Source organism: Protopterus annectens, chromosome 11.part0, assembly GCF_019279795.1.
Source record: "Protopterus annectens isolate FY-2018-M chromosome 11.part0, PAN1.0, whole genome shotgun sequence".
Lineage (NCBI taxonomy): Eukaryota > Metazoa > Chordata > Ceratodontiformes > Protopteridae > Protopterus > Protopterus annectens.
In genome coordinates this window covers 1,229,319,865-1,229,341,842 of record NC_056745.1, presented here as the reverse complement: position 1 = coordinate 1,229,341,842, position 21,978 = coordinate 1,229,319,865, and the positions used below count along the sequence as shown (strand labels likewise).

The 21,978-nt window shown below is 35.5% G+C and overlaps 1 protein-coding gene across 5 annotated transcripts in view; it reads left to right on the top strand.

Moving 5' to 3' along the window:
• SHANK3 (SH3 and multiple ankyrin repeat domains 3) overlaps positions 1 to 21,978 on the top strand; it is a 7,266,504-nt gene that overhangs the window by 2,911,128 nt on the left and 4,333,398 nt on the right. For all 5 annotated transcript variants that reach the window (XM_044088609.1, XM_044088608.1, XM_044088610.1 and 2 more), the window contains one exon: positions 5,982 to 6,059. In XM_044088609.1, coding sequence (XP_043944544.1) covers positions 5,982 to 6,059 — 78 coding nt within the window. The remainder of the gene's footprint in view (positions 1 to 5,981; positions 6,060 to 21,978) is intronic.

Below are 21,978 nucleotides of genomic sequence, written 5' to 3'. Positions count from 1 at the left end.
AATGGCGTCGGCTGCATCTTTTATACCCCTGGAGCACTGACGTCAGGGAGGAGGTGACAACAACCGATGCCAGACCTAGACTTTGGAATTCAGGCTGACTGCTGGTGGCCTGCCAGCAGGATAACCCAATTGTAATGACTGCAACAGTGAATACACTTGAACATCTACATATATGGTAGGTACACAACTGTACTTTTCCCTTTTTGTGTTTGAAATAACATATCCTATTTGGTTATAGATTGGCCTTACCCATCCCAAGGTTGATAATTATGTATTATCCCAAGTGAGAGCAGCTAGGATCATACCATAGATCTGTATGTATATTTCCCATCAATACATCTAAGTTTCAGTTGAAAATTGGCAGGGATGAACTTTCTTTTATGTGGATGGATAGCCTGTTCCACAGCAGCATTATCTTCTGCAAAATATACCCATCCCTCCAAACCATTGTATTGATGTTGCAGAAGAGGTTGGAATCCCTAGCCCCAGTATTTCTGATGTCATTTGACTTGTTGATGTGCAGTTAAAACACAAGTACTGGATTGCAGGATGCCTTGTATGCCAGACACAGGTCAACTCTTAGCAGTCTATAGGATGCCGAGAATAGTGCCAGTGCTTTAAGTCAGTCCATGTAGGACATGTTGTTTAGGCCTTGTATCTATTTAGTAAGATATCACTGTGGACGTTCAAGTTGTTGCATGTGTCTGTAGAGATACATGACAAACGGCATTATATTCAATGACTGGGATAATGTGGGCAGTTCCAACCTGGATCTTGACACAATCTCTTTGTTTTTAACCTGTGCAATATAGAAGGACTTTTTACACACAAAAACAGATGCAGGTTTGCCAAAAGTTAGGTCACTGTCCCCATAAGTTGTCAAATTCTGAACAACTGGGGCATCTCTTAAGTGTGTATTGTCAATATGGCAGTTAATGACTCCCCAAAAATACAATAATGCATTTTTTGGCATTTAGTTTCAGACCATGATTATGACATCAGTTATTTATTTGAGACAGACCTTCTTGCAAATTGGCTAAGTCATTTGTGGATTCAGTAATTGCTCCTAGCTTGCAGTCATCTGCAGATTTAGTCAGCCAGATCCATTTGGTATTGTCTTTAACTTCAGAAAAGTAGATGCCACACAAAAGAGGTCCCAGCACAAAACCCTGGGGGACTCCACTGGTGACTGGCCACTTTATAGAAGTAACGTCCCCTATTTTGATTATTTGCATCGTATCTGTGAGCCTCTTGGTAATCCAGTGGGTGACATAACAACAATTATTCCCAGTTTGTTTAGCTCTTCTACTATACATAAATGGGGAATTGTGTCAAAAGTTTGGCCAGGTTGAGATATGTAGTGTGTGCCATTTTATCTTCATCCATTGCTTCGGTGACCCTTTTCAAAAATATCCACCAGGCTGAATAAGTATGACCTGTTCTTGGCAAATACAATCCGAGATGGGTCAAGTGTTTGGAGGTTACCTATATCATGACTGATTAATTCCATGATAAGTCTTTCCATGGCTTTGTATATAAGGGTCCTGGGTCTATGGAAGGTCCTCCCGAGTGTAGAGGAATGACTGTAGCTGTTCTCCAGTCACTTGGTACAAAACCTGTATGGAGGCTAAGGTTGACCAGTGTTGTTATGGGTGTGGCCTAATGTTTCATGATTTTTAAGATGGAATTAGTGATATTGTCACGACCCATCAATTCACTATTTTTAGCTTTTGACAGCATTTTTAAGACTTGGTCTTGTGTGATAGATGGAGATAAGTCAGTTTCAGGCATGTCTTGAGGGACAGATGGAGGGGAGAGAGGGGTAAAGTTAGAGCTAAATTTGTTGGTCAGTAGGAAAGCTTTACCTTCAGTATCAGTATAGGTAACATCATTCACAATCAGCTCAGCACATTGCTGCATTGTGCTTTGGACATTATGAATGTAAGTTAAAAATGCCTTGTGATTCCTTTGACTTGGGTAGCTCTTTTAACCTCATACTTAACTTTGATGGATTTTATTAAGCTCCTGAGTTGTATGCTTATTTCAGTTTGCCTTGTTGTATATAAAATATAGCATGTTTATTTTGTTTGCTGTAAAGCATTCAAAAGAGAAGGTCTGCTGTAAATAAACAGAATTGTGCAATTAAGCAATAACCCATGTCTGGGTGTGGGTAATGCTAGATTTACCCACGGTTGGTGTGGTTTGGTCATGAGGTCAAAGCCCGAGTGGCCAAAAATAGACAACCATGGGTAAATCTAGCATTACTCACACCCACACATGGGTTATTGCTATTATACAATGACATTATTTAAGAAAAAAAAAAACTTACTTTTCTTAAAGAACACATTTGTATAATACCTGAGTGGTGCCCTTCTGCAGTTTTCCACTATCCTGGGGCTTTTTCTGATGTACTGCGCATGCGTATGCTTACGCAGTACATCAGATCTGTGTTGAGGAAGCAATGGAGAAAGGAAGATCTCCGTTTCTTTTTTAAAGTTGTCTCGCTATGTTAAATGAGTTTAACATAGCGAGATATCTTTAAAAAAAGTGATGGAGAAAGGAAGATCTCCGTTACTTTTTTTTTAAGATATCTCGCTGTTAAACATATAACATAGCGAGATTACAGTAACGGAGATCTTCCGTTCTCCGTTGCTACCTAACAGAAACAAAAAAAATCAAGACTTATACTAATGGAAAAAGTCTGAGCGACCGGACCTTTTTCCATTAATATAAGTTGGATTTACAGTTGGCACGCTGGTTGGGCTGGCCAATCAGCGTGCACATTTTGGAATACTAATCGGCAGTCATTGTATAATTCGATATAAATGACTGGCTTGCATCAAAGTGTCTTGAATAAACATCCATTAGGCATTTAAGATTTTTTTGTTTGTATTTTCCTTACTTTTTAAGGACTGTTTCTCTTATCTGCAGTAGATTATTTTTTACTTTGATTTTTTTAATATAGTTATAGTACTTCAAACTTGGGCAAAATATTTACTAGTTATTCTCAAGGACTGTGTAATGCACAAATATTTGCTTTGATAAAATTGGTTTGTGTAAGATTTCAGAAGTTTTAACTTAACTTCTGACGTATTTCTATTTCAGTACATATAATAATGGGGTCTATATTACATTGTCGAATGACCTATTCATCAAATGCCTCTTCATCGAACTTTATTTGTCGAAACCTGTCTGTTGAACGATCATTTTAGAATTTTTTTTTCCCAGGGGAATATAACCACTAAGCTAACTACCTATTGCCACAAAAATCACAAAACTGAAAACCTACTTAGGTGGGGGCTATGTCCCCCACATCCCCCTAACTAGTTTAAGGGGGCGGCGAAACCCAATGCAATTCTAGCTAGGCTTATAAATGCCTTCAGGCAGATAGCCTAGTACCTACCTATGAACTTATGAATATATATATATATATATATATATATATATATATATATATATATATATATATAAATATACCAACTCTGAGATTGCACTGCAGTGAGGAAAAGGGCAAATTCCCAATGATGGCCCATTGTTTTTTTCCCTGGGAAAAAAAATTGCTAAAATCATCATTTGACAGAGGTTTTGACAAATAAAGTTTGATGAAGAGGCATTCGGTGAATAGGTCATTCGACAATGTGATATAGACCCATAATAATGCTAGGTTATGGCAGAAGTTTCTCTGCAGGAAATTTTTTTTCTCTTAATTTCCTGATAAGCCTATTGATAAATCTTTTGAAGGATGTACTATATATACATTGTTAGGTAGTTATGTGGAAACTGAAGTGTTCTTGGAGTAAGTTCATTTTTGTTTGGAGTGTAACTTGAAAATTCCACAGCAATAAATAATTTGACATTAATATAATAGTCTTGCATATTAATTTGGGTTCTTCTGGACTGAATCCACAACTATTTAGAAATATACATTACTATCAGCATCTGTTCTGACACTTTACTTTACAGTAGTCACCCCCCCCATCTGCTTGTTCTCTTTACTTGTCTTTCTGAAAAATCAGAATTCATCTAATTTAGAATTTAATTTGTGCAAAAGTAGTAGCAGGCTCTGGGGGGTGGTTTATAACTACTGCATCTGGCAAATTTATATTCCTATTATTAATCAGTTAACTGGACCTAAAGAATATATGAAACACTTTTTCTTCTTTCACTGATTTCTATAAAAATGGTGATTTCTTGGTAGAATTGCTTTCACACTCATAGCAAATGTAATACTGGGTCCTGGCTTCTGGATCCCTGGGAAAAATTATTCGACAGATAAACTGAGTGGCAGGCACAGCAGATAGTAATCAGGATTGTAAAGCTAAGGTAAATTTGTTTTAAGACAATTATTCTCTTGCTAAGCTCTTCTGCTAACATTTTGTCAATAATCTAGGTAATAACCTTGGGAGAATCACTTCTTTCCTTCTGAGTAACTGTCATACCTTTGGTTTCCTAGGTCTTACTTAGGATATGTTTAACCATCTTGGTTAATAACAAAAGTGAATATATTTATTGGCATGACAGTAATTTGTCTTGTGTAGGTAGGAATTAAGTATTTCTTCCCATTAGCTTTCAAAACTTGTCTTTGTCTTATATAAACCATACAGTGCTAACATTTACTAGAACAAGACTACATTTCAAGACTACCATTTCCAAAAGAACAGATGGTTCTTTTCCTGTTAGTTAATAAATTGCTTTAAAGATTTGTTTCAAATATTATTTGTATTTTGTTAGTAAACTTGCCTAGCTATCCATGGCTGTAGTGTTGTATGTGTCTATATCATCCCTGGAATCTGCAGAGGATCAGCATTGATTCTATGTATTTACTACTGTTGCCTCCTACTCGCTTAGATGACATTAGGTGTTTCTATCAACTTTGTAGGAAAATAAGCCCAGATAATCTTAGAACACAAAGAACTTGACACCTAAACTTCCTGCAGCATTACATGAGTCCTCTTTTTGCTGTCTTTGGCAACTCATAACATCAGCAGAGATAAGAATTCAGAACTTGAAAAAGAAGCAAGCAAAAAACACGCTTCTTTTAGAAATGTTTTATCTAAAACTTTTGAAAAAGCTCTATTCTAAAGCTGCACTATTCTAAAGCTGTCAGGTACCACACTTGAATGACATTCTAGATGCATAGAAATGTTTCCAGAGAGAAGCAGAGATGTAGTTAAAGAGCTATGACGTGTGGTGGGGGTGGAGAGGGAGGTGCTCTGTACAGTACTTGCAGTATCTATATCGGTACTTACGTATTATCGCAACCAGATTTTTGGCATGCAATAATTGTTCATGTCTCAGTCAAACAAATGTCTTTTAAGTTTAAAAGGGTTGGCTAAACTGTTAAGAAGTTGTTTGGGATATTGGTGATGGGTTTGGAAGAGGAATAAGGGGAAAATTCAGGTTTGTGGGTAGTGTGTTTTACTGACTTCAGGCAGTGAATACAGTGATCATGATGACTGCTGCTTGTGAGAGTGGGGAAGAATAACCGTTATTTTTGGATGACATCTTACCAAAGGGATGGCAGTGACCAGTATATACAGTTACTTTTAGGTGCCAGTAATCATGACAATGAAAGTTGCCTGTAAGGAGTAGTAAGTTACACTTTTAACTCTGTTTGAAAGGTGACGCTTCAGCTATGGAGAACCTGTTCACTTTGCTGACTCGTTCCATTGATAACGATTGTAAAGCAACAGTCATGTGTCCAGTTCAGACAAGGGCGCTCCCTATAAAGAGGACATTTGCCCTTATTCCACCTAGTATGTGGCACACAATGTGACCCCAAACTGTTTCACACTTTACAGTACCCATCTTCCATTAACAGAGATACTTTTGCAGAAAACATTGTACAGCATGCCACCTAGCAAAGCTGGTTCCGATAATACGTAAGTACCTCTATATCTTATATATAGTTTTGCAAAAGACCTTAAGATTCATTCATAATTGTTATAGAAACATAATACTGTTTTCTTGTTTCCCTACAGGAAAGTTGTGCCAGGGTCCTCCTGTTTCGTGGGGCTAACAAGGAAATAAAAAATTATAATAGCCAGACTGCCTTCCAGGTAGGAAATGCTTTAATATTTACTATTTTGATAAAATGGGCATTTGCTCATGTGTAGGTGCTTGCATCTGAACTAATTAAAAGCTAGTGTCTGAGTCTCTGCTTAATAAAATATCACCCACAATAGTCACGCTTGTATAGAAAAGGTATTATCTAAGCAGACACTGTTGTTACTGCAGACAATTAGTACATGATTTTTGGCGGACAAATGTAATAAATTAACCTTTATTTATAACTGTTTAATATCCTCAAACCATAGGAGACTATTACAAATGCAGTACTATGCCAAATCCTAAGTAAAAAATGAATAACATAAAACAACTGAGTTAACATGTAATAAATACATCCATTTCTACACAGTATGCACATAAAGATGTATATTTATATTCATGCAGAATAAAATTAAACAGTAGAGAAATGTAATATTCTTTTTGAACATGTACTTTTACTAACAGGGAAGTAATTTTTTAATGGGCAAACACAAAAGAAAACAAAGTAGCATATGCCTTACTATTGTAAAAATCAAATTTGAGTTATTAATGAACACAAGCAAGAAGCAAGCCAGCTCATGGATTTCGGATCAGGGCATATGGTTGCACTTGGCATCCCAAAGCCAGTCTGTATACTTAGAGTGATATGTTTTGACCAGCAGTGAGAATTAGGCAGTCAGTGGTCAGTTCTTCTTATTTGTGGGAAGAGTATATGACATTTCATGCAGGATCACCCTCTTTTAAAAAAAAAAAAACTGCTTTCAGGCTCAGCAGCAGGTTAAATGGCCTATACAAAGTCATCTGCATTAAGGCAATTTAGTAGAGGGGGGTAAATTCTTGCTGCATGACATTAATAAACACAAGGGAGAGGAGTCAGCTAGAGTGTTGCTGCAATGATAACTCAGATTCAGTAGCACCACCAGATTAGTCTGTAGCAGAAACAGGTGACCTCCTCAGACTTAATGTTTGGTACCAGGTTCTAACATGAAGAAAACTTGGTTTGTAGATGGGACCAGAAAACAAGATGCCTGTGATTAGCAAGGTTTTCGGACCACCAAAGAAAGAAAGAAATATGAAAAATACAAGCAAAAAATGAATCTGCAAGTAGGATAGTGGTATCTGAAATGGAAGGGACATAAGATGTCCACAAGTTTACCACTAGCTGTTCGGGATTAGGTAAATGTGCCTGTAATCCTGGGTTTCTGTTTAATAATATTCTATTATTATAGTTGGAGTTAGTGATGTACTTAGCACTCACAGTGTTTTGGTTTTATGGTAGGATGCCTTCTGTGAGGAGTTTTCCCTCCTTGTGCTCATGTGGATTGGTTTCTTGATTTCTTCTACATTCCAGGAGGTTAAAGTACAGAATATACAAATGTGTATAGCATTAATCGGCAGAAACAGGAGAATGCCTTAGCTAGACACAATACAGAAAATGAAAACAACCAGTTTAAATTTAAATGTATTGATCAAGTGACAGCTGACATTAGGGGGGGGGGCACACTCATTAAACCTAGAAAAGCTTGAATTATTTGGACGCATGCCATTACCCTGGAATAATTGAGATGTGTTCGATTTTAAGTGTTCTTAAACTTAAAAGTCTGGAAAGATAAATTCTATAATTTGTATTTTATACTTGTAGTATGTGTGTGTTATGTATTTGTAATGAAATATATAGAGTGTATTGTATATAGTAGGAACAAAGACATTTGACAACAAAAACATTTTTAGAAGAAATTTAGTACTTGAATGCATCTTTATTATGTGTACCACTTTAACTTAAGGGGAAGTGAATTTGCACAGTATGGTCACATGACACAGCCATTAACTATTTTAAGTGTGGATTTTGAGTTAGAATATATCTGAAGAAGTTCAAGCACTATTTGGAAGAAAATTGCTTAATTAAGACATTCTTAAACAACAGAGCATCATTTGGGGTTTGTCCCTTCAACAGCTATTTTTTATTTATTTGTTTGTTACACTTTTTGCTGTTGGTTTGAAATTTTTGTGTATAGCTAGTGAAGGACACATTAGCCCCCAACCCAAGTCAAAATACTTCAAATGATAGTATTGGAAATTTAACTATGATGATAATGATGCTCTCTCAATGTGTGGAAGATCGATCCACTAGACTTGATGTAGTTTCCCTACCTAACAGTCATCAGGTAGAGAATGCAAGGTATGGCAGTCAAGAGAACAACCAGGAACTTGGTGCAACTTATTTTACAGTTGCTGCTTCCCTGACTAGTTCAACACAAAATATTACTTTACTGACAAACTGTGATGACAATTCAGAAGCAAGAACATAGAGAAACAACTTGAGTAGTGAACCAGCAAGATCATCTAATGCTGAAAGTACCTTGGGCCTTATTGGGGTCCTTAATTTGAACAACTGGTTGCATTCTACACAAACATTTCAACTATAATATGATACAATCGAACAAGGGCATCCAGCTGGAAGAACAGTATTAATTACAGAACACTTAAAGTCGTTTGATTATAATTTACTCAAATACAAAATAAACTGCAAGTAGAAATATCATATTTCCGTGAATTTATAAAGCAGAACATAGTCCCTAAGGGTTAAAGAGCCTGGCAATTTCGAACGGGGCTTGAGACAGGTTCATTATTTCACCAAGACCTACTGAAATTCTTTGACAGACACGGTTTGGATCTGCTAAAGGTAATGGTAAAGCATTACCAAATTATGGTAAATCAAATTGAAAATCAAACAGGTGGATGAAAAAATAAGAACAGACAGCAATTTAATTGCTATTTGTATGATTATAACAGAATCTTCACAAGTATAGACCAACACATGAATAAACTAAAAGACAATAAAATGAAAAAACTTAATAGAGATGTCACTGACTACCAGAATAGAACTGCATATCCAAAACCGACCCCCTCACAACTATGGAATTCTACTGGCCATAACATCTATCAGTCAACAGCTAGAGGAGGAATTGCAGAAAACATATAGGGGGAAGTGACATCACAACAACACCAGAGTGGAGATGTGAATGAACTGGAACCTGTAAGGAGAAGCGAAAGAATTGCTAACAAAGGCAATATTAGACAAACTGTGGAAAATGAATGGGATAACAACCCTAGACCAAGTTCTTCAAATGAACATTCAAATTTTCAGAACAGAGGGCAGAACCACAACCCCAGAGGTCCATATCAACAACAGGGGAAACCCAAATGGAAAATTAACCAGAGGAGGAGGTAATGCATGTTGGAGCTAATCCTCCTCAGGTAAATAACTGTAAAATACTTTTGAATAGTACTAAAGACTTTACAGTTTACATCTATTCACCGTTTGAAATAGAAAAATAAATTGTTGATTTACTGGCCAAGAGGTTTACGTTTGTACTGGACAGTAAAGCGAACTTGGGGAAAGTACTTCTTGACTTGAAATTGTTTAATGTGACTAAACTTAAATGTTATGATTGGGGAAATGAATTTACACACAGTGAGTTTTATATTAATAGTACATTTAACCCCCCCCCTCGCATCCTGCTATTGCAATGTTTGAAACCATGTGTGAGCTGGACATCAGGAATTGTTTGAATAAGAATTTTAATAATGTGCACAAATTTAACATTAGTAAACCAGAGAGAGATTTACTATGTGAATTACAACACTTGCCAGTGTGAACTATGAAACTGGATAAAGGGGGAGGACTGGCTATTATGAGTACAAATGACTATAACAAAATGATGAAAAAAATCCTTCAGAGTGACACATACATGTCAGTGTCAAGAAATGAGTTACATACAGCCTATGCTTGAGTAAAAATGTATTTAAATGACATGTTTATCGAATCAAGGATTAATATAGACATGTTGAACTATCTGACTATGCCAGCCCCTAGCATTCCCATTTTGTTCGGGATTCCTAAAATACATAAATGTATAAAAAAATCCCCCTATGCGACCTTTGGTTGACGCACGTAATTCTATTACTTATACATGTGTGAAGATGGTAGACACAATTTTGAAAAAATATGTTAGCAACATGGGAAAATTTGTAAGGACTCATGGTCATTTTTAAGTAACGTCAATACGTTAGGATATAAAGAACACTATAACTTTATGTCTGTAGACATACAAGACCTTTACACTTCGATGCCACATATTGAAGGGATCGAATGGGTAGCCCATATGTTGAGAATAAAGGGAGCTGCAAGTGAGGAAATTGCATTAGTAGAAGAGTTTATAGACATCATCCTTACTAACAACTATATTACTTTTGAGAATGAATTTTACTTACAAAAAACAGTGTAGCTATGGGTTCCCCAGTTGGAGCAAGTTTTTCCAATTTAGTTAAAGCCCACTGGGAATACAAATTGATTAACAACAACCCACACATTAAGGACACCATATATTTCTACACCAGGTTTTTGAATGATATTTTTATGATTATTAAAGGGGACAACATGCTGGCAATGGAGCTTATGCAGTACGTTAATAATACTACTAGTTTCCTACACGTCACATACAACTTTGATAAGGATTCAATAGCATACTTCGATGTAAACCTGAGAAAAGACAGGAACCAACAATGTTATACACTTGACAATTTTCTTAAAGGAAACATATTAAACTGATTTTCTACACTTTTCCAGTTGTCACCCATATTACCAAAAATGTTCAGTGGTTAATGGACAGCTGGTAAGAGCTGCCTGGATGACAACATTGGAGTGTGATTTTATGACTGAGTGCACCAAGCTCAGGGACATGTTTCTCAAATGAGGGTATCCTGACCAGATGATTAGCCAACTAACAGAAGAAATAAAATTATAAAGATCTAATGGCACATTTACACTGATTTTAGTATTTAGAAACAACCTAGAATTGGCAATCTTGGACGGAAATGGAGGTGTAGAAGAAACCACTAGAGCATCCCTTGTAAGGTACAGATTTATTACAACATATAGTGTAGACATGACGTATATAAGAAGCATTGTATGAAAAAACTGGAATGTAATTAAAAATGACAGATCTTTGGTAAATAAATTTATGGAAGTCTCCCAGGTTGTTTTTAGAAGGGGTAGGAACATTAAAGACATATTAAGTAAAGGTTGTTAGACAACCAGGGATGTCCAAGTGTAACATGTGCAACTATTGCAAATATGTGGAGACAGGCACAACATTTAAAATAGGAGACAGAAAGTACTACCTAGAAAAGAAATTCAGTTACACATCAGAAATGGTGGTGTACCTAGCTACCTGCCAAAGCTGTCCTGCATTTTACATCGGAAAAAATGATAGGAGGTTAACGGACCGAATAAACAAACATGTATAGCATTAATCGGCAGAAACAGGAGAACACCTTAGCTAGACACAGTGTAGAAAATGAAAACCACCAGTTTAAATTTAAATGTATTGATCAAGTGACAGCTGACATTGGAGGGGGCACAATCATTAAACCTAGAAAAGCTTGAATTATTATGGTAAGTATGGTTGGACGCATGCCATTACCCAGGAATAAATAAGATGTGTTTGATTTTAAGTGTTCTTAATCTTAATAGTCTGGAAAGATAAATTCTATATTTTATATTTTATACTTGTACGTGTGTTAAGTATTTGTAATGAAATATAGAGTGTATTGTGTATAGTAGTAACGACGAAATTTGACAACAAAAAATTTTTAGAAGAAATTTAGTACTTGAATGCATTTTTATTATGTGTACCACTTTAACTTAAGGAGAAGCGAATTTGTGCAGTACGATCACATGACACAGCCATTAACTATTTTAAGTGTGGATTTTGAGTTAGAATGTATCTGATGAAGTTCAAGCACTATCTAGATGAAAAGTGCTTAATAAAGATGTTCTTAAACAACAGAGCATCATTTGGTGTTTGTGCCTTCAACAGCTATTTTTTGTTTATATGTACAAAAACACAAAGATAGTCTTGCAGGAAATAGAATCAATTACAGCAAAACTGTAACTAGAACAAGTCAGATTTAGAAATATATTTACTACTGGCAGTACAATTTTAATTAATTTCGTCTACCAACTTCCATTTACAGAATGGTTGGATGATCCCTGGGATTCATTAATGCCTGCACTAAGTGAATGTTGAATGTACACTGTTCTGAGTGACCAGACAACACAAGCCTAACTCATGCCTTCTTCCACTTAATTTTAGTTTTCCTACTGATTTTCTTGCAGACTTAAATATCATGGGGGATTCATAAAGGTTACCAGAAAGTGCAGACTACATGTACACTTAGTATAATCTTTTTGAGTGATTAGAAAGCCCAAAAATGTGGTACAGGTGTTCTTGAATACAGGTCATGTGCACTTACTGTAGGTGTTAATGAATCTGGAATGAATCTTTGTTAGCTGACATACTGACCACCAATTCCCATTTAGATTGCCAGCCTTGGGTGATTTCAGACCTTGACCACCCGTTTTTTATTTTTTGTAACTATGAAAAAACATGAGGAGTTTTATCTTAAATACTAAATGTATGTACTAAGTGATCGTGAAATGACTGACTTGTAAGAAAGTTAAACTAAAAGTGACTCTCACATAGAAATCAAGACAGAATTTTTTTCATTTCCAGTACATATTTCTAGACTTAATACTCAGAAGTCATTTACTAGTTTTAAACAACAATCATATGAATTGTTACCTTTGTGCATATTGTAGAAGTTATGGAGAAATAATATGCATCAGCAGTTTTATCCAATAATTTAAGTACAACATATTTACCACTCACAATTTATAAACATGTATACAGATATTATAAATATATATATATATATATATATATATATATATATATATGTGTGTGTGTGTGTGTGTGTGTGTGTATATATATATATATATATATATATATATATATATAAAATATATATACATATATATATATATATATATATATATATATAGATGTGTGTATATAGATATATTTGTATATGTCTACACAATCACACATATTATATATATATATATATATATATATATATATATATATATATATATATGTGTGTGTGTGTGTGTGTGTGTGTGTATATATATATATATATATATATATATATATATATATCTACATGTATATATATATATATATATATATATATATATATATATATATATATATATATATATATATATATATATATATATATATATACATATATATATATATATACATATATATATATATATATATATATATATATATATGTGTGGGTCTGCTTCAAAAGATCGAAGACCCATATCATCGACTTTCATAAGATTGAGACCAAAGCAGCAAAACTCCAGATAACTGAAAGCTTAAAACCATGAAACATGGAACATCACACTCTACAAGTGAGAAGAAATCCAATAGTCACTTAAAGTCACAGTTCTACAATTAACTATCACCAGCTTTGCGGGGGGGGGGGTTGTCCCCCTGCATCCCCCCCAAATGATATGTACCAACTCCGAGATCACACTACAGTGAGAAAAGGGTAAATTTCCCAGTCCTCACTGTACTGCGATCTCCAATTCAAACCGCTAATATATCTTTCCTCTTCTGAGCTCTGTGCCCATGGCCTAACATAGTTAATAATCCTTCTGTTTAAACATGCTATCAGTATTGCACTGATCACCAATATGAAACTTCAAAGATAAACTAAATAGCTGTGGAACTTTTTAAAGCTATAGCTCAGATATGACTTCATGAAATATGCATGTACCTGCTAAAGCACTATCTACATGTATGTAATGAACATGCAAAATGCATTCTATTAAAGTGTCCATTACTTGTGTAGGTTATTTCAGTATTCCCTTTAATATTTTGGGGTATCTCAGTCAGCATTTTAATTTCAAAGCACTAAATATTGATATGTGCAGTATGTTATTACATACTGTAAAGAATGTGCAATGATTTTATGAAACAGTTACACATGCACTGTACTTAACTATCATCCCTGGACTGTCTGATGCTATGAAACGCTTCTCTTAAGTAGTCATCATATGTAACTTTCTGCTTATTATTCACTATACATCTTTTACTACTCCTATCACAAGCTTACTTGTATAGAGCTTTCATCTCCAATTCTTCTGTGAAAGCCATCTGTGTTCACAGTACAAATCTGTTAATAAATATAAATAAACAAAACACATCATAAGATAATATGTATAGATGAATATGTGTGCCATCTCAAAGGGAGAGAAGACCAGCATCAGTGTGATGAGAAATGGCGTGCTGTTTATGAAATGGAGGCTGGTAAATGCCGTGCTGTTTATGAAATGGAGGTTGGTAGATGGCATGCTGTTTATGAAATGGAGGCTGGTAAATGGCATGCTGTTTATGAAATGGAGGCTGGTAAATGGTGTCCTGTTTAGGAAATGAAGGCTGGTAAATGGCGTGCTGTTTATGAAATGGAGGCTGTTAATGGCATGCTGTTTATGAAATGGAGGCTGGTACATGGCATGCTGTTTATGAAATGGAGGCTGGTAAATGGCGTGCTGTTTATGAAATAGAGGGTGGTAAATGGTGTGCTGTTTATGAAATGGAGGCTGGTAAATGGCATGCTACTTATGAAATGGAGGCTGGTAAATGGTGTGCTGTTTATGAAATGGAGGCTGGTAAATGGCATGCTACTTATGAAATGGAGGCTGTTGTAGAAAAAGGGAGGTGTGTTATGAAAATGTAATTGAATCGATAAAGTGCTTGACAAAATATGTCTTCATTTAAATAATATTGAAAGAACAGACTTCACTCCATTGAAGATGTTAACAAATACAATGGGATAATACAAAAGTTCATTGTGCCAAAATATGCACATATTTATATGTGTTTGTTTATTATTTATTAACTCTGCAAGTGAGTTCGTCAGTGTAACCTTTTCATCCACAGCCCAGATGCAAGGAACATAAGATTTTATATATAATCTAGATTCAGTGTTTAAATTCTAATCATTCCTTATCTACAACAATAGGCAGGAAAAAAATAAGATCACATATTCGATTAACATACTGGCAAAATACAGCACATATGCGATAACTGCTGAATGTATCGAACAGAAAAAAATAGAAATAAAAATAAAATTATAAAGATATACAGGTCTGGTTTATGAATTAAACAGATATAAACTGAAGTGATGGACCATTTTCAAAATGAAGGGTTTAGTGAGGTAACCCCTACATAGGCAGTGTTACAACATAATTGATCAGTGGATCCCCAAATAGAGGAATAGTGGATGAATCAGGATGCATTTGAATAAGATATGCCACAGGTGATGTTCTGAAACTGGAAACAGATAGCAAATAACATTCCTGAAGAAAATGCTGAAGGAGAGGACCTGCTTGGTTTAGTAGAGCTGGATATACATACTCAAACAGATGAAAGAAACAGATAACAGAAAGTAAAATGACCCAAAATGTTAGAAGAACAGTAAAAGAGATGAACACAGTGATAAGGACTATTAAGAGAAATGCATGTGATATAATATACATAAATAGGATATACTACTGTGCAGTTTAATTACAGATAGTGTTTCCATAAAAATGCAGAGTAAGAAAAAAAGGGAACAAGCAGAACGCCACCATGGCATCATCAAACAGAGAAAATTATAAAGCGGCTAAGAAAAGAAATAACACAGTTAAGGAAACAGATCATCAAAAATTATTAGAAAGATAGATGTGGTAGAAACAACACACACACTGGCAAAATAGACTAGGATTTATCATGTGCTATTTCCAATAATAAACTAAAAGTATCATTACAAGCAGAAAACCTTAGAGGTGTGCAGTTAAATATAATGGAAAAGTACAAAATAGGCAATTCATTGATGAAATTCATTGATGACCCTTAAAAATTTTATACAGAACTGGGAAACAAAGCAAAAGACACACCCTACGTGGGTCAATTACATTGCAGTGAGTTTGGCGCAGTGACAAACCACTTTGCATCTAAGCCATGACAAAGTACAAATTATTATCCTGGGGATAGAAATTCATAGAGAGGGATATTCTAGGTTGATTGTCTTTGCTGCTGATTTGTCTTGACCGTAACCCATTAAGTAATTACTTACAGATTAGGCTATGGTTACAGTTTAACTTCTATAAACTAACCTTGTTTAAAGACATCCCAATAACATTTTGTGGATGATTTGAAATTGGATAGGTCATCAGATAAGGACACACAACTATCAAAGGTTAAAACTTTTTCAGATGATATAAAAATTACATTTGGTCTTGATAAATGTCCTAAAGCAAAATTTTTAAAAGTAAAGCTGTGGCACCAATAAAATACCAACCTGGAACTGGATTGTGATTAATTTTTAATGAAATCTCAGTGAAGTGCATATATTTGTAAGATAGTCAATTACAACATCCATAAGTCAAGGCAGCAAAATATTTTGACTGCCGAAATAAAATACATCATATTTTATGATACCAACTTTTGCCCATTATTTGTTCTTACAGACCAAAATTACTTTACACATCAATGGAGTGAAAATATATAGGCCAGTTTACATATGGTATATCGTACAAATAAAAGCCATTCAGCTGGGAAGCAAAAATGCATGGCAAAGAGTATGTTATGTAGGAAGAAGCATAAGAAAAACAGGGAGAGCAAGGGAGTTTCCACGATGTAGTCTCTGACATACCACATGGCTTAAAGCTAAATGCATGGTGTGATAGAACAATAAAGGCTGAATGATATATGAGATATATAAAAATGTCACAAAACTGACTTTTTCTCATCTACTGTTTTATCTAGCACTTACTGTCAGTGTCAAGTGGGCATATTGCTAAACAGATAATTAAAAGCACGTGGGCTAGAACAAATTGTAGCTGTCTCACCTGGAACCCAGTGCAATTCCCCAATCTGGCTCACTTCAACTCTAATTTGAGGAACAGAAAAAGATGTCCCCTGCCATTAAAACTGTAACAAGCAGATTGCCACAACTTATACCATAGAGAAAGTGCTTCATCAGGATCATTTCTATTCCAGCATTTAGAAATACTGGTACTGAAATGAATAGCATTACTGGACTACTGACTGATTGACATCTCTCAGTCTCATCCCCAGCACCTTGTTCCAAGGGTGGCTACTGTCCCCTTGCCATGCCTCTTGTCCAGAAGAATATCTGCGGAGGCCTGCTCAATATTAAAAATGCCCAGGAGTGCTCTGTTTTAAAGTGGTCAGAGACACACAGTAGGCAAACGGAGGCTGAAGGTATCAATCTGGACGTAAGAAGCATTTCTGATAAAACCTCAAAACCTTAGTCCTCTGTGCTATCTGCCATATGGATGTGATAAGGGCTTCGACATTAAAATGTTGTGAGCTATATATTCCAATGTCTAAACAAAGCCCCCTTCTGCTTCTTACCAATGTGTGCTTAACCCTAAGCCACAACTAATTGCAACCCTACACCTTAACTTGAAAAAACCTTTCCATAAAACTTCTGCTATTCAAACAAATTATACCTAAAGTTAGTGGTAGGGTTAACAGACTGCAAGAGGAAACTGGTTGTTTTTCTTTTGCATTTTATTGTTTCCTGAATGTTTTTAGGTTTACAGTGATTTGATTGTTCGATGTTCTGGGATCCCATATCTGTGATTCAATCTTTCAGCATTTTGATCAAACACCATAAATGCTCGGAGACATATCACAAAGACAGTATGACATGGTAATTCAAATTCAACTCACTGCCCAAGTCGCAAGAACAAATGGCAGCAAAGTAATAGCAAGACTACACTATTTTGCTGCAAAATATAGTTTGGCTAATAGCTAATATTCTAGAGTATTGAGCAATTTTGTCAGGATTATGTGCACTATCATAAGTAATTATGTTTGTCTTCCTTGTGAATCAGTCTAGGTCTTCTCTTTTCTAAACTGCAGCAAGACCAGAACAGTGCTTTAATGGTTTCCTAAACTGCTATGGAAATTTTATACAGATGCGATCTAATAACAAAAACATAGTCTCGCAGGTAGCTGCAGATAATGTACTATTTTCTAAATTAAGCAATGGATGTGGTCATAAGTTCTCATGTATGTAAAGTAACCTGCTAATAGCTATCCATAATTATCAGCCTGTGACTTCCTTTCAACAAACATATGGCATATAGTGACAGGCCATAAACTTCTAGCACAGCACATCCTGATGAAATGATACAGAACAAATCAAGCACATTACTTTCAACTTTCAATAAGACTCTATTACATTTCAAGGTTGTCTTTAAATGAAACTACTAAGCATTAACAAGAGACTGCTTTTGCGTTATTGGTACATGCAGGCATTTATCATTTAAGATGAAACTACCTAAACATTAACAAGACACTGCATGGCCATTATTAGTATATACAAGCATTCATCATTTAAGATCTGCTGAATGAGGTAAGAGTGTGGCTGTTAATAGGTTTTCACTAAAGAAGTGTCTCGGTAAGAAACATACTGCAAACTATTACTTATTTTCTAATCAAGCTCAGAAAATACTGCAAATGTAAAATAAAATAAATTAAATAAAATAAATAAATCTATCTCAGAGCATATATATATATATATATATATATCTTTACACACATACACACACACACACACACACACACACACAAGCACAGATATTCTTATGGTTCCATTGAATTGTATCGACACACCACAATGTCAATAGCTAATTGGTCAACTACAAAAGGTCAAAAGGTGTGATAGATCGACAATTCCTGGATGGGGAAATATAATGCAATTTTGGGATTTTTTTTTGGCTGTATCTGGCAAAGATTTTACTCATGTATATGCAGTTAAATTTCAGCTTTTTCATTGTTGACCTTTTGTGGTCAATGTTCATGCCATCAACATTGCTGTGTGTCAACATAATTCAATAATCTTATACACACACACATATATATATATATATATATATATATATGTGTATATAGACACACACATGCACACAATATGCATATGTGCATATATATATATATATAGAGAGAGATATACGTGTGTATGCATATATATATATATATATATATATAAGAGAATGATATAGTTTTATATATATATCTATATATATATATATATATATATATATATATATATATATATGTATATGATTCCCCTGCATTTGTCCAAATGTATGTACGTTCGACAAATGCAGGGGGCTTGATTTTATGTCAGTGTTGAAGATGTCCAAACGTTGGACATGTCAAAGGTGCACATGGTGGAATGGTAAATATGTTGAATGTATGGAATGCCGATACAGATAAGTAGGATTGGGAGGATGAGAGCATGCATGTGTGTGTTTGAGTTGCAGTTAGGGTCGGGGGTGAGTGAGGGATGGGCGTTGTGCATTTGAGTGCAATTTTGTGTATTTTAAAGAAAGGGTTAAGTTAGGGGATAGATATCTTGTCCTATGTGTGTGTTTACAAATGTGTGCATGTCTCAATCTGTCGTGTGTATTGACAGTGTTACAGGAAGATTTTAATGACCTGAACGTGTAGGGTTAGGGTTGGGTAGTGCAGGGGGGCAGAGCTGGTGCAGTAGGATAGACTTTAAGAGCATGGGAGGCTATATTATATGACCTAGCAACAGAAAATATTTGAGGAATTTGTCAACATTAAGCCACTGACAGCAAAGTAGTAAATATTTGATCACTCACTTCTGGTGTCAGTTCTTATTGTGCTTCATTTCATATCCAGCACTGGGCATTGATCAGATCAGGTTTGTTCGCAAATAGCACTGAAACTGTGGTAAAAGAAAAGAAGGAAAGTTTGTAGTAACTGTAGTAATGGTTAGGTAACCCAGTAAGACATTGCAAGTATGCAGTTAGTAATAATGCATGCTAACTGCATACTTGTAAGCAGTTAGTACAAAAATGCTCTACAAGATGGAGGAAGGCCAGAAAAAGAAAACACAATAAACCAAACAACAGATGTTAGTTCTTTTCATAGGTTCATACTAACCTATGAACCTATGAAAAGAACTAAATGCAGCATTCTTAAAACGTCAACATATTTATTTGAAGTTAAATTGAGTGCTTTTGTTCCGTAAACCAGAGTAATATCATTTCCTACCTACCACATTAAACACCTTCTTATTTAAAGGACCAGCCCACAATTAAAAATTGAAATGTAATATGTACACATAAAATATTCAGTGGTTCTACTTTAGTCTGGTTCTGCCTTTAGTCTGTTTGTAGACAGTAAATAAAAGTATTATCTAAAACAATAGCCATAAAGTCGGTAATATTAGATATATCAATGGCTGACAGGGATGGAAAAGATATTAGGCTCTTCTGAAATAATTCTAGCCCTTCTTTCCTCAGGATAAAGGTCTGATAAAGGTGAATAAATCCACAATGTCAACTGTCACAAAGATAAGATCCTTAGACCAAGCATTTGGGTTTAACCTGCCCAAAAAATCCCATGAATCTCTTAAAATATGATTTTTGACAGAAAAAACATGTTTCAATTTCCTATCAATAAAAGTGGCTCAGGTATGTGTAACTGCTGCAACAAATGGCCTAAATTTTAAGTTCTCAATACCTTTGTGATTCTTAGGTATTCCGAAAATAGTTGGAACAATGTTTTTTTTTTACATGGAGAAAAGAAAATAATTCCTATGTTATTCTTCCACCAATAAACATTTCCCTGAGGGTTAACTCAGTTTTTTGATAAGCAATGTTAATTTCATTTCGGGATACCTGAGTATAAGTTTCAGAATCCCCCAAAATATCCATCACTTCTTCTTCTTCTTTTCCCGCTTAGGGGTCACCACAGCAGATCACCTGTCCGCTCATGATTGGCAGTGGAGTTTTACAGTGTTGAGTTGCCAGCCCAGCACCCAACCTTCCACAGAAGGCACACACGTGCACGCACTCACACCTAGGGCCAATTTAGAGTGTCCAATCCACCTACAGCATGTCTTTGGGATGTGGGAGGAAACCGGAGCACCCGGAAGAAGCCCACGTGACCACAGGGAGGACATGCAGACTCTGCACAGAAGGCACCCCAGCCGAGGATCGAAGTGGAGAACCTCTTGCTGTGAGGCAGCAACGCTAACCGCTGCACCACCGTGGCCGCCCCCCAAAATATCCATCACTGATTTAGAATAATCAAAGTTATTCATAATCACAACCCCCCCCCCCACCACCACCACCACCTTTGTCAGGTTTCAGGACTCTAATTTCTTTCAAAGAGACATTCAAAAAAGGGGCATAGCAGAGAGAATGACATGCAACACTGTGGGTAGTTAAAACAGCGTATCACAGAAAGCAAGGAGAATATATGTGGAGGAGGTTGTGAACACCTAAGCTTGGGCCATTTGGGGAAACTGAAACTTGGGGAACAAGTTGTGCACATGTTGAAAGTTCAAGAAAATGCATCCCACAGTGACATTTGTATGTCTTTATTCTGATGTGAATAAGTAGCAAGTGCTCCAACCCAGTTCCTACAGATGATTATCTTGCCATTAACCAAAACTTGGACTGAAAACTCCTCTCCAGATTGACAAATGACTCTAGAGTTCTTGTGTTTGCATGGGAACACAGATTGCTGAAGTATGTTATTTATGACACTGACTGTAGGTCAAAATTATCATTTTCTTACTCTGTAAGTAATGTTTTTAAAGAGTTTATGGCTTCGCTCTTTTGAATATAGTCATAAGCTGGTACACAGTATAACAGAAAATCTATCCCAACAGCAGACTTGAGTGATATAGTGTGTGTCAAACAATAGCACAGGTTTGGGTTTTGAGTATCTGAGCATCACACATAATTTATATCAAAGTATAAAATGTAAGAAAGCATAGAATACTTCACTTTAAATAAAGTACACCCTGTAAATCATGTTTGTCTCTGAATAAACTGATGTAGTGCACCATAAATTTTCTCTGAAGTGTGGTAATGTTGGCTCTGTGATAAAATAGCATATCATTTTCCATACTGTTCTGTATGAGACTTTTCTGTGCATTTATTCT